Source organism: Oryzias latipes, chromosome 17 (assembly GCF_002234675.1).
Source record: "Oryzias latipes chromosome 17, ASM223467v1".
Classification (NCBI taxonomy): domain Eukaryota; kingdom Metazoa; phylum Chordata; class Actinopteri; order Beloniformes; family Adrianichthyidae; genus Oryzias; species Oryzias latipes.
Genome location: NC_019875.2, coordinates 2,959,590 through 2,974,019, shown reverse-complemented (window position 1 = coordinate 2,974,019; position 14,430 = coordinate 2,959,590). Strand labels below are relative to the sequence as shown.

Genomic DNA, 14,430 nt, shown 5'->3' with positions numbered 1-14,430 from the left:
GCACACAGCAGAGGGGTAAAGGGGTTAATTTATTGCATTTATTTTTGGGTTTCTCTGGGCAAAGGGCTGAATTTATTTATTTTCATTTTATTTAAATATTTTTACCTTTATTTTAATTTTATTATTATTATTATTTGTATTATTACTGGGGACGCTCCTGGTCTGGCTGGGGAGGATATGGTTCCCCTTATGATCACATGGTTCACTTTGTAATAGTAAAACCTGTACAAGACAAAAGGCCTTCAGCTGTCATCTGTTCCCTCAGTTGTTGGACAGAACAAGTAAAAAATTAAATAAATACATAAATAAATACATAAAAAGAACAGGGTGATCCCATTTATTGAAAAATTATGACTATAAATCATTTTCGGCATCACAACAAACAAAAATAAACAACTCATACTGGTTAATATACCTAATACTTCCCTAACGTTTTGCTCTGTAATGTTTGAGGATAAAGTAAGTAAAGTATATTTTTTATGTTGATCAAAATCTTACACATTGAAGTTATTTACCGTTGAATGTTGCTTGATGTGGTTTGTTATAGAGGTTAACTGTCACGGTGGAGGGGTGGCTCGAAAGCCGGTAGGACCCAGAATGCAGAGGCGGAGGCACACGGTTCAAGGGCAAGGGGTTTAATGCGAACAAACAAAAGGCGCTGCAGAGCAGGATGACAAAATCAAAACAAGACTCACTGTGGCGTGGCGAGGGACAAGAAACGAGGAACATGGCATGACATGAACACCAGACAGGAATAATGGACCAATACAGGAGGAAGGCAGAGACAAGACTTATATACAGACAGGGCAGACATGACACAGGTGAACACGATCAGGGCAGATGGGGACCAAAGGAAGTAAAACTCAAGAAACATGACAAGACAGGAAACCTTTCAAAATAAAACAGGAAACAGAACCAAACAAGACAGAACAAGAACTAAAGCGAAAAACAAGACACAACAAACTGAAACCATGACAGTTAACTACCTTAAGAATCCTTCAACTAAAACTTTTTAAAAAATATCCATACATAAGTAAATTGACAAATATGTAAAATAAATAGATAAATGGGGTTAGAGTAAAGAACACTGCATGCTCTTTTTTTTTTTTAACATGCATACAGGATGTGTCACTTCCTCTTATTATCTTCTTCCGCTTTAGATCACTCGCTAAATGTGTTTCTAGTATAATGGAGATGGTGTCCTTTTTATCTGCATTTTTTCTGGTCATTTTGGTTCAATGGCAAGGTAAAAGTATTTTTGTATAATAATTCAAGCTTTTAGTGTTTTTTAGAATACATTAACCCTTGTGCTATCCTAGGCATTTTACCATTGGGAGTTGGGTCATCTAGACCCACTAGACAGTGCTCTGAACCTTTTTTCTTCAATGATTTGTGATCTTCACTGGTGTCCATGGATTACATGAAATCTTTCCACCTTTATCCACCTTTGTCATGGTAGGGAGAACACGTCAATGAAAGGGGGGGGGGTCATCTAAGATAGCACAAGGGTTAAAGAAAGTTTTGGCTCTGACAAAATGTGTCTAAGGAACCAGGGTATTTTTTTCTTCCTGTTGTACCAAACTTTTATAAATGTAAACGTTTAGTTCTGCAACCTGAGGCCTTGGAGGCCCAATTGGCTCCTTTATTCCTCTATTGAGGCTCTTTGGTTTTGAAGTAAAATGTTACTGTTTTAGATGGTTAATGGGTTTGTAGTTCTGGTTCATTTTAGCTTATTAAGTTTTATCATTTTGATTTAACCTGTCAGATTATAAAAACATGTTAAAAGGTTTAATACTGTCAGAATGGTTTATTATTAGAATGACTTTGAAGCATGTTTGTGTCTTCAGGTTGTGCAACCTAAGCTTCCAGAGCCACGTGTGGTTCTCTGTTTAAAGTTTTTAATTTAAAAAAAGTTACTTTACAGTAAAAAACAACGTAAGTAGAAAAGTTAAAGTAAAGTAAACAAATGCAAACATTATTCAAGTCATTTAAAAACAGTAGAAGGTCAGTGCATCGAGTTAAACTAGAACACTAGGACAGATGTTTGTGCGCTGTCTACCACAGAATATTAGTAAAGGTCAGTAAATACAACAAGAATTAATGCACTCCAAATTATAATCACACTGATTTTGTATTTTTGAATGAAAAAATGAATTTTATGAGAGAATTTTGAAAAATTCTGTATGGGTCATCCAAATAGCTCTTAACGAATTTCTGTTTGTTGAACAGAATTTGATTGATTGGTTGATTTATAGTCTGCTGACATCACACTACCTACTACAGAGGCCAAGTTATTGAACAAACCTCCTAAAGAAAATAGTTTTTTGTTTTTAATAAAAACATTCAAACAGACTGTTCCACATTATGACACACAACAGAGATTCACAACATTTGATATATTCTAAAGAACTAAAAAATGGTAATTTGTTGAAGTTGCTGCATTTTGAGGTTATATTTACTGAAATCAAAAGCTATTCCGATCAAAAACATCTTCATAGGTCAGGTTACATTTGAACATAGGAGCCCTTATCTTGTAGCAGCTTCACATTTCTTGCATCCATGGCACTTGTGAGATTTTGGAGAGTTTCTGTTTTGCAGGATGTTAGAATAGCCTCCCAGAACTGCTGTTTGGATGTGAACTGCCTCCCACACTCATAAAGTGGTATGAGAAAGCTTGGGCACCCCTGATAATTTCCAAAAATTTTCTTCATAAATCATTGGTTGTTTGGATCATCAATTCCAGTTAAATATTTCATATATTTATTTATTTATTTATTTATTTACTTATTTATTTATTTATTTATTTATTTGAGAAGTGAAATGAAGTTTATTGGATTTAAAGAAACTGTGCAATAATTACTTAAACAAAAATAGGCAGGTGCGTAAATTTGGGCACCCCTGTTTTATTGATTTGACTACCTTTAGCAAAAATCATTGGAACATAAAATTTGTATTATAAGCTCATTGACACTTGACCTACATACACATGAGAAGAAGTATTTAAGGTGGCCAAGAGCAAGTTTTTCTATTCTTTGCATCTTCTTTGAAGAATGTCAACATGGGAACCTGAAAACAGCTGTCAGATGACCTGAAAACAAAGATTGTTCAACATCATAGTTTAGGTGAAGAATCCAAAAAGCTTGCTAAGATATTTCAGCTGTCAATTTGAGGAAAATAGTGAGAAAATGGAAGACCACAGGCACAGTTCAAGCAAAGGCCTGGAGTGGCCGGCCCAGAAAAATCTCAGATAGGGAGAGGTGAAGGATGGTGAGAACAATCAAACTCAACCCACAGAGTAGCTCCACAGACCTACAACGTGATCTGGCTGCAGATGGTGTCACTGTGCAACCATTTAAGGCACTTTGCACAAGGAGATGCTGTATGGAAGAGTAATGCGGAAGAAGCCTTTTTCTGCGCACATGCCCCAAACAGAGTGGCTTAAGGTTTGCTAAAGCACATTTGGATAAGCCAGCTTCATTTTTGAATAAGGTGCTGTGGACTGATGAAACTAATGTTATTGTTATTTGGACATAACAAGGGTGGTATGGTTGGCGAACAAAGAACACAGCATTCCAAGACAAACACTTACTACCCACAATCAAATTTGGTGGCGGTTCCATCATGCTTTGGGGCTGTGTGGCCAATGCAGGTACTGGAAATCTTGTCAAAGTTGAAGGTGGCATGGATTCCAGACAGTATCAGCAGATTCTTACAAACAATGTTCAAGAATCGGTGACAAAGTTTTAGTTGCGCCGGGGCTGGGTACTTCATCAAGACAATGACCCTAAACACTGCTCTGATTCTACAAAGGCATTCATGCAGAGGAACAAGTACAATGTTCTGGAACGGCCATCTCAGTCCCAGACCTGAATGTGATTGAAAATCTGTGGCGTGATTTAAAGCAGGGTGTCCATGCTCGGAAGCCATCAAATCTGACTGAACTGGAGATGTTTTGCAAAGAGGAATGGTCCAAAATACTTTCAACCAGAATCCAGGCCCTTATTGGAAGCTATAGGAAAAGATTGGAGGCTGTCATTTCTGCAAAAGTAGGATCTACCAAATATTGATGGCATGTTTCTGTTGGGGTGGCAAAATTTATGCTCCTGCCTATTTTTGTTTAAGTAATTATTGCACAGTTTCTTTAAATCCAATAAACGTATTTTGACTTCTCAAATATTACTGCGTTCATCTGCTATATGATATATTTAACTGAAATTGATGATCCGAACAACCAATGATTTATGAAGAAAAATCTTGAAAATTATTAGGGGTGCCCAAACTTTCTCACACCACTCTAGATATTTGGCTTGAGGATGCTCCAAAGTTTCTAAATAAGGTTGAAGTCAGAGGAGGATGGGGGCCACACCATTAGTTTATGCCCATAGCAGCCAGTGATGCAGATGTATTCCTTGCAGCATGAGATGGTCCATTGTAATGCATGAAGAGGAAACTGCAGAAAAAAAGTGGTCAGTCAGAAACTCCACCCACTTTTCAGAGGTCAATTTTACACCTTCAGGGGTTGACCAGCTCTCTCCCCATGATTGCGGCCCAAGTCATGACTCCGCCACCTCCCTGCTGAATGATAATTAAGCTAAGGGCTTTGGATGAAGTTTAACAACTTGTCGTGTCCAAAACCCTTTTTTCAGTTCCTCCCAAACATAAATTTAAACAAACAGAATTTGGAAATGTTGGAATGGGCACTAGGGCTTTAACTTGAGGGGACTGTAATGTTCAAAGGCACAGGACTAAATTCAGCCGAAACTGTGGTGTCAATCAGAGGCACACAGTTATGGAATACACTGCCACAGCATATTATAAACTGTGAAAACTATCCTACCTTCCAAACAGCTCTTAAACAATGGCTGAAAACAAACCAGTCCTGCAGACATTCATTCATTCATTCATTCATTCATTCATTCATTCATTCATTCATTCATTCATTCATTCATTCATTCATTCATTCATTCATTCATTCATTCATTTTCTATTCACTTTTGTCCCTTTTCGGGGTCACGGGGCTGCTGGAGCCTATACCAGCCACTTGTGGACGAAGGCAGGGGACGCCCTGGACAGGTCGCCAGTCTGTCGCAGGGTAGAATGTCCACAATCACACAACCATTCACTCTCACACTCACACCTATGGACAATTTAGATTAACCAATTAACCCATGAAGCATGTTTTTGGACGGTGGGAGGAAGCCGGAGATCCCGGAGAAAACCCACACATACACGTGGACAGACAATGATGTGAATGTTTTTTGACTCACTTTTTTTGTTAATAACCTTTGTAAATATTTTTACCACTAATATTGTGCTAGTATATTGTGTTGTAAATGTAATTGTCGAACCTTTTATCCTGCCTTAGGACAATGGATGAAATTTAGCTCCTGTGTCAACTCTGCCATTTTTATGTTGAAGCAGCTGCAGCTGTTAACATGCACTGTCCTAATTCAAATAAAAGAAAAAAAATATATATATATTTTTGAACAGAATTACAGGGAATGAGCCTAAACACTGAAGACAATCAATTATGGTATAGAAAAAAAACAGTATAAAAGTTACTATTTAAAAGTAATTTTCTACATAGGGACTGCCAGTGCTGTACTTTTTTCTTTGCAGGATGGACCCCGAGGAATGTGGAGAAATACAAAAGTATGTGTGGCCAGTGCTGAGCTTTTTTCTTGGCCGCACTTATTTTGAAAGCTGAAAACAATATGTGGCTTGATAGCTGCACATAGAATATTTGCTGTGGCAAACCAGTCCTGATTTTACAATTATTCCCTAAAAGGCCCCGTAAAACAAAAACTAAATTATGCCTTGGAAGCAATAAAATTACATGTGGACAATGCAGCAGTGTGTATCTCTGCCGCATGTATTACGTGTGGCCAACATGAATTTCCATTAGTTTTTGTGCCTGGTCACTTCAAAATACATGCGAATAACATCAGCCAAAATAGCTACCGTTAGAATAAGATCAGCTAAAAAGAAAGGTCAATATTTTCTATAGAACCTCCAATATTGTAGGTTATTGTAAATATGTGTTTGGATTTGTGAACAATCTAAGAGAGGAAAACAAATACAGTTAGGTAGGACATCTATGAACTAACTACTATGAAAAATGTCCATTATAATTGGTAAGAATTGGTACCTTTTATTATTTACATAAAATTGTGTTAAACAGCGTTCAGTTGCCAGCTTTGCCTGTCTGGACAGGTAAACCGGAAGTAACTTTACACTCTGTCTGACGCCATTTTGTCTGACGTCACCGTAAAAAAGGGTCTATTATTTTGAAATTTCCAAATTTTTACAACTTTAATTTGTTAAAGTTTGCAGCCTCTGTATAGGATGATCTGGTGATTATTCTTAAGGCTTTTTCTAAAGAAAAAAGAAAGCTGTTTCATGCAGTTTTGTATATTTTCTCTTACCTCAACACAATGCAGCTGTTCAAAATGTACAGTGATGACTGATTTAAAAATGTTTTACTTTGGACCAACCGTGGGCCGGGTGGGTGGCTGCCTGGAGTGCGGAGCGGGTCTCCCTTGGGGGGTCCTGGCTCGTACCTGGGGTCGGGGCGGGGGGATGCCCGGAACTCCTGGGTGGTGGTGGGGTGCTCGTCTGGGGCTGTGGGCGTCCCTCTCCGGCGGGGCTCTGCGTTGGGCTCTTCCGGCGCGGCGGGGGGCTGCTTTCCTGGCTGGGCTGGGGCGGCGCTCTCTTTCCCTCTGCGCCTCCCTGCTCTCTGGCTGTGGGGGCCTCGCGGCGGTCCTGCTGGCCCTGGCCTGGGTGGCGGTCTTGGTCGCCCGGGGGGCGGTTGTTCCCTGCCTGTTACCGTATGGCGTTGGGGGAATTCCGGCTGCCACTGCTGCTGCGGCGGGGGTCTGGGTGTGGGGGTGGCTGGGCGCTCCTCCTCCTTCTTTTCACATTCCACCATCCATTTTAGAAGAACATAAACACTCACTTGAGCACAGGTGTTAGCTCACCTTTGCACTAATAGTTTGCATGATTGAATGAATGAAAGATTTCACACTAGTTGGTTTAAAGGCATAGGTATGCTTTCGTGAACACTATCTGTTTTGTGTACATTTTGACATGTGGACATTTTTGCAGCTAGCAGGTGTGTTGCTAATATTTGAGTGTGTGTGAACAGGCCCCGCCCTTTTTGTACTACATTTGAACCGTACCGTGGTGATAAACAACCAGTAAACCTGTCTGCTCTATGCTGCTTCATGGTCTTACCCCCCTTCCCCTCCGATTATCACCCTCCTACCCCCCCCTCCCTCTAACGTCCCTCTCTCTTCTTCCCCTCTTTCCTTTTCCGTCCGGTCCAACACCAAAGATTTTCAAACATGATTGAAATTAATAAAGTTTGGCCTCAATTACAAAAGGGGTTTATTCAGACATACCTTTGGTTTGTCTGAAGATGAATAACCCCTCTTGTTAAAATAAAATATGTCCAACACAAGAGGCCCTCAGCTCTCATCTGTCTGCCTAGCTGTTGGACAGGACAAGTTAAAAAAAAAAAAAAAAAAAAAAAAAAAAATGTTTTACTTTGTGAAGAACAGATATTTATTTGGTAATTATTTGACACAGGGTGTATTTTATTTCGAAAGGAACTTGTATGTGCTGCTATCAAAGTAAAATAAGTTAATATATATAAAGAAAAATATAAGTCTTCTATCATTTAATCATTGTACATTTTGAAATGCTATATTATATAAATGCATGGCACAATGGCCTCAAAAACAAAAATAAAGTATATTTTTCTAAATAACCAAGTGGGACTTTGTGGCTCTTGTTGGGTTTCTGGTCAGTAAGAAACTGGATCAAATGGCTCTTTAGGGTTAAAGGTTGCTGACTCCTGGTTAAGTTAACATAGCTTTCCTGTTTAGTACATTGCTGTTTTGGCAGTTCTAAACAGATTTTTACATGACTTTCTATTTAAAGGTTTACTTGGAAACTTTTGTTCTTTTTATTCACAAGGGACTTTAAGCAACAAATTTACATAGCATGTTTCATGCTGTTTAAACATTTTTTATTTTTGTAACTTCCCAGTTTCGCAAAAAGTTTTTTTTGCATCTTTTTTTTCTTCTTCAAAAAACTCATGGTTTTCTATTATTACATACCTGTAAATGTTAAACAAACAAAAGAGGACAGTTTGTCAAAGTGTTTTTCTTTCTTTATTTCAAGCTGCATGTCTTTTTTCGCATGACTGATGCGTCACCTCTGTGTGGAAACTTCACAGAGCCTTTAAGATGGGGGTTGGGGTGTTAATTTCTTTTTCTGAGATAGAGCATTTTCCTTTTGAGCTCCTGGTAAACTCTTCTTGCTGCACACTGCATCACACTTCCTACAATCTTTCTTTGTGAAATGACACATAAATACCCTGTGGAAACTGCTTAACCTCAAAATAAGAGAGAATTCTCTTTACCAATATCTGAATTTATGTAGCAAATCTTCTATAAAGTGTGTCACATAAACTAAACCAGTTTCTTTCTCTAGAACTCTTTACTGAGATGCCTGTGAATTTCATCATAGTTATACCCCAACTATGAGAGGCAAAATGAGAAAAAAAATCTGAAAATCTCATTGTCTGATTTATAAAAACTTTATCTGTAAATCATAGTGGAAAATAAGTAGGATTTCGGGCTCTCACAGACCTGTAATTTTCTTTGTATGAGGATCCTCTGTTCTCCACTTGTTACCTGTATTATTAGCACCTGTTGCTAGTTGAACTGGTTGTGAACTGGTTATCTATGGAAAAGACACCTGTCTACAACCATAAACAGTCCACTGTGGCCACTATGGCCAAGACAAAAGAACTGTCTAAGGACACCAGAAACCAAATTGTTGACCTGCACCAGGCTGACCTGCAGAGAGCTGAGAGAGCTGGGACCAAAGTAACAAAGGCTACCATCAGTAACACACTACACCACCATGGACTCAAACCCTGCAGGGCCAGACGTGTCCCCCTGCTAAAGCCAGTATGATCCAGAAGAGGATGGGGAAAATTTCTTATGGTCAGATGAAACCAAAGTAAGAATTCTACTTGTCCTGTTTGGAGGAGAAAGAATGCTGAGTGGCGTACAAAGAACACCATACCTACTGTAAAGCATGGGGGTGGAAACATCATGCTTTGGGGCTGATTTTCAGCAGAGGGGCCAGGACAACTGATCTGTGTAAATGAAAGAATGAACGGGGCCATGTCTTGTCAGATTTTGAGTGAAAACCTCCTTCCATCAGCAAAGGCATTGAAGATGAAACATGGCTGGGTCTTTCAGCATGACAACCATCCCAAACACTCTGCCTGTCAAGCATGTTAAGGTCCTGGAGTGGCCTAGCCAGTCTGCAGATCTTACCCCCATAGAAAATCTTTGGAGGGAGTTTAATGTCCTGGTTACCTAGCAACAGCCCCAAAACATCACTGCTCTGGAGGAGATCTGCGTGGAGGAATGGGCCAAAACACCAGCAAAAGTTTGTGAAAACCTTGTGAAGACTGACGGAAAACATTTGACTGCTGTCATTGCCATGTGACAATGACATGTGCTTATATTGTATGTGACAAAGTCTTCTTCCACTTTCGGCTTCTCCCATCTGGGGTCGCCACAGCGAACGAGTCGCATGGTAGATTTGGCAATGTTTTACGCCGGATGCCCTTCCTGACGCAACCTTCTCAAACCGGGCTTGGAACCGGCAGAGGTAGAGAAGGGAACAGGGAGCAGCCCGGAGTCGAACCGTGGTTTTACGGACGGAAGGCGCCGCAAACCAGCACGAGCTAAACCGGCTCATTGTATGTGACAAAGTATGGAGTTGAATACCTTGAACCTTTGTTGATAACCAAATACTTATTTTCCAACATTATTTACAAATACACTCTTTAAAGATCAGACAACAGGATTTTTCTGTTATTTTTTTTTCTCATGATGAACGTTACAGGCCTCTCTAATCCTTTTTAAGTAGGAGAACTTACACAATTGGTGGCTGACTGAAAGCTTTTTGCTGCACTGTATGTTTGTAGTTAACTGACATCTGCAGTTTTGCTTCTCTGTTTTGACAAAATTCTCTGTAACTTCAGTTACTGAGTCTTTTTTTTTTTTTACCTTTCATTGTGTTAAAATGTTATTTCTCCAAAATGCATTGAACCTTTCAAACATGAGATTTAAAACATACATTATAGCCAATTATAGTTTTATTTATGTTGAGCATGAGACTTCAAGCTATGTCTCTAATCTGATGCAATCGAATAAATCTAAGGTTAAGGCGTGTGCTGTAGCATTATTTAAATGTTAGTTTTAAACTGAAGTGGGGGGGAAATCCCCTGAAAAAACAATTTATCTTGTCAAAAGGTTTTACAGATAAAAGCATTTAAAGCTTACTCAGCTCTTCAGGATCAACTGTCAGTTTGGTCTTCGGTATCTTTCAGATATTCACAAATATCCAAAATACAAGATATTAACATTTTGCTTCATTTGGTCTGACAGCAAAGACCTGTACTGACTTTTTACTTTAGGTTACATTTAAACTTTTGACATTTTGCATCTAATACCTAAGAAAAAAGAAGCATTACAAATGTAAAACAATATTTTTTTAAAAACTAATTTTTCTTTCAATCATTTGTCATTTGTTTCAGGTGTCTCTGCTCTGACTCCAGTGTTTGTTCAGACAGGAAATGATTTACTTCTGGATGCCAATGGAGCTGATTGTTCAGAGGACGGCGTTCTTATTTTTTGGAGGTTCAATGAAAAGGATAATTTAGTGAGACTTACATGCCATAAAGATAGAGAACCAACAGTGAATAAGCTTAAGTATCCGGAGAGAACTGAGATCACTGAAAAAACATCTTTGAAACTGAAGAATTGTCGAGAAGATTTCACTGGAGTTTATTCAGCAATAAGGATATCAGATGAAAATGAAGTTGTAGCTAAATACAACGTCACAGTTAAAGGTAAATCTCTTTGTTCTTCTCTCACATCTCAGACCAGATTCTTTTAGTTTGTTTGACTTTGTTGGACTGTCATTTCCTCCTCAGATCCAGTATCTCCAGCTCATCTGAAAGTGGATTCAGTGTTCAACAGCTCAGACGTCTGTAACCTGACTGTGACCTGCAGCACAGATCACTCCAGTGTCAGCAGCTCCTTCACATGTGGAAAGGAAACCTGCAAACAGGATAATGGACAGCAGACAGACACCTCACAACAAGGCAACGTTCTCCACGTCTACCTGTCTGATGAATCAGTCATCTGTAACCATAGCAACCAAGTGAGCTGGGCTAACAGCACCAAGAGGATTGAACTTATTTGCCTTCTGAATTATGGTACGTCTTAGATATAAAATGATAAATTCCAGATAATAGCTAAATGAATTTCTATCTGTTACAGTTGCTTTAAATGAATAAATGTTTGTATTTTTTAATGATTCACTTCAGAAGTGACAGAAAATGTACACCCAATAGCCAGATAAGTTCAAGCTACTTGATTTAAACCACAATTCATGTTTTTTGTTTTGTTTTTGTCATTACAGGAAAGACATACCATCCCCTCTTCTGGATTTGGATCCTCATTGTGTCCATCATTGTCATTGTTGCTGTTGTTGGTGGTGTTGCAATTGGTCTTTCTGTCAGGAGAAAAAGATGTAAGTAAAATTTTTTGCTGTGATTGCCTTTCACCAAAAGTAATTAAATTTTTAATAAAATGCATTACATTTTGATGTTCATGTGGTATCATCTAATTATTTATTTTTAACCCAAATCACGGGTTAGATATGAAGCCAATTACCGTGGGACTTCTGACTGAGTCTGATGCTCCTCAGGTCAGTATCTTTATGATTTTAACAGTACGTTTTCCATAAAACTGAACTGTTGATCTTGATTCAATTTTATTTATATAACCCAATTGTACAACAATAGCCGTCTCAATGGGCTTCAAACCGACCGGTAACGTTGTAATAAACATGAATTAAACTAAACAGACAAAACTAAACTGGGCACTCTCCTTTGCGGTAAGGACCCCCCCCCCCCCCCCCCCCCAAAAAAAAAAAAAAAAAAGATTCAGTTAAAAAAAATAACTCCTTCATGTGGGTGTCCTCCCAGGAGGTACAGGCGATGTACCAGAACCAGGATCATTCTCCTTAATAATACGGAATTAGAGAAAACATGAAATGCCAGATTATCACAAGTGTGTCATTATTGTTTAGTCACATGCTAGTCACTCAGTTTGAATCATGCACATGTGAACTCCTACTTCTCTTTAGCACAAATACCACATGCTTGTGTTATGCTGTTTGAGTTGTACTTCTGTGAATTTACTAAACAGACTGTGTACTTTTATAAATGTAAATGCAGTCTGTAACAAAACAAACAAAGTGAACAATATTCTGATTTAATTGTTGTGTTAAACTTTAAAGGCTTCAGCTGGCCAGCCTCCAGGTCCAGAAACTCCTTCAGACACCGTAATGTCAGTCTACAGTGTTGTTCAACCTCATACGCAGACAGTATCTCCTCAAACTGAAACCAGAAATGCGCCTGAGAGTATTTATGCTCAAGTAGAAAAGCCTGCAAGAACCTCACCGAAACCAAAGGTCTGCACTGTTTCTAATTAATTCAGATAGAGAAAGGCTGTGTGCGCTGTACGTTTGTTGTATTGCACTGTGAATTTACCCGTTCAGTATCATATGTGTCAGTAGAGATTATAATGTGTCACAACAAAAGCATTTTTATTCCAGTTTACAGAGATCTATGCTTTTGCTTTTTTTGGTTTTTAATTTCTCTTTTTTTGAGGCTGCAGCTAAAATGAAGGAAGTTTTTTTTTAAATTAATATTATGCTTTATTCCTAAAGTACAGCTGTTTAAAAGATCAAACGCCAACAGGAAACTGCATGTATGGATAATAATTAGCATTTCTTAAAAATGTTCCCGTTATGATGTATCATAAATGTTTCTTTTTGTTTATGTTTGTTCTTGCCATAGATTGATGTTATTGCATTTTTTACTATGTTGTACAAAGCTTGTAAATAAGTTTACATCCAGTAAGAAAGAGATTTTTTTTTCTTCTTTTGCAAACGTGAACGGAGAAAAGTTGGAACATGTTTGATGTTGATTTGAATATTTTATGACATCTATCCATCTATGTTAGATGTTTCATGAACAAAAAGAAATTCTAATTTTTTTTAACGGTTGTGTTTTTGCAAATAAGTGTTTGCCTCGTGTCATTATTGTTAAACTCAGGCTATAATTTAATTTCAGCTAAATGAAGTATTTTTTTCCTTAAATAATACAGTGTTTTTGGATTCTTGTCTGAACAAAACAATGTAATATGTCAGTATTATACAATTTTATGTAAAGTTTTGCTCTCTATGTTTTGCTCATGCAGTTTGTAGGTAATACAATGTGAGGAAACCATTTTATGTTGAAAAAAGGTGGATAAATGTATCCACGATGAGCCTGAAATGTAAAGATGAATGTCTAAACATTACCAAGGTGAGGGGAAGACCAGCCCAATGGAGTTCAGTGCTTTTTCCACCCATCACTCACCTTTACTCACTTATAAGAACAAGGGGTTTAGGGGTTTTCACTAAAAGCACAATTCTTTTGACATAATATCAGTTTAAAAAAAGAAATAATCAACTTTTAAATGTATTTTGTTTAGATATACTTTAAATACAGCACTAAATAAATCCTATCAAAACTCAAAGGTTAATTGACCCATGATAAATAAATTCACAGATTTATAGCCCGTATTCAGTTTAAACTTCCTTCATTTTGGTGGGAAACTGCAGTCTGCATGTACGCTCTGAGGGAGTGGGGGGCTGCTGTCAGAGGTGGTGTGAAATAACCCTCCCCCATCAAGTTCCTTCTAACAGGAAGTGAGTCAAACACAAACCATATAGTAACCGAAATCAGCAACATCTGTTTGTCAGACGCCTGTTTTTGAGGTATAAATGTCAACCAGATGAACTTGATAAACTTCACAGATAAAGTTTAGTCTCTTCTACAGATGCTGTTGCGAATAATATCAATCTGTGCTTTGGTGCTTACGTTAACTAAAAATCAATTTTCAGTAAAACAACTTGATTAATTTTTGTATCCAGAATTTTCATCCATTTCGGGTAATTAAAATTAACTCAGTTACATATACTTGAGAAACTTAGAATCACATTCATCTCTAAGACTGATGTATGTGCAACACTTGTGGTTTGTTTAATAAATATCTACTCTGTTCCTCTTGGTTGCCTAATGTGATACTTCCTTCTTCTGTTAAATGTCCACATCATTTTTACCAGAAGGACTATTCACAGAACTCTACCACATCTATACCTTTTTTCACTGAACACAAGCTTAAAACTTTGTTGAAATTCTAGAAATGTAAAAAAACAACAACACAATTTTGCAATTACTCCGCTTCCAATAAATCATAATTATGCAAATAGAAACACAAATCA

The 14,430-nt window shown here is 37.9% G+C and overlaps 1 protein-coding gene across 2 annotated transcripts in view; it reads left to right on the top strand.

The window, feature by feature from the left end:
• The window catches only part of LOC111949075 (SLAM family member 9-like), an 88,116-nt gene extending 73,901 nt beyond the window's left edge, over nt 1-14,215 (top strand). Inside the window, exons 1-6 of one of the 2 annotated variants that reach the window (XM_023965303.1) lie at nt 1,147-1,246; nt 10,625-10,939; nt 11,024-11,308; nt 11,515-11,625; nt 11,753-11,802; nt 12,397-14,215. In XM_023965303.1, coding sequence (XP_023821071.1) covers nt 1,189-1,246; nt 10,625-10,939; nt 11,024-11,308; nt 11,515-11,625; nt 11,753-11,802; nt 12,397-12,591 — 1,014 coding nt within the window. In that variant the 5' untranslated portion in view covers nt 1,147-1,188 and the 3' untranslated portion in view covers nt 12,592-14,215. Of the gene's footprint in view, nt 1-1,146; nt 1,247-10,624; nt 10,940-11,023; nt 11,309-11,514; nt 11,626-11,752; nt 11,803-12,396 lie in introns of those variants that run through there. The other variant, XM_023965304.1, reaches the window with a different exon arrangement.
• Nucleotides 14,216-14,430: the final 215 nt, after the last annotated feature.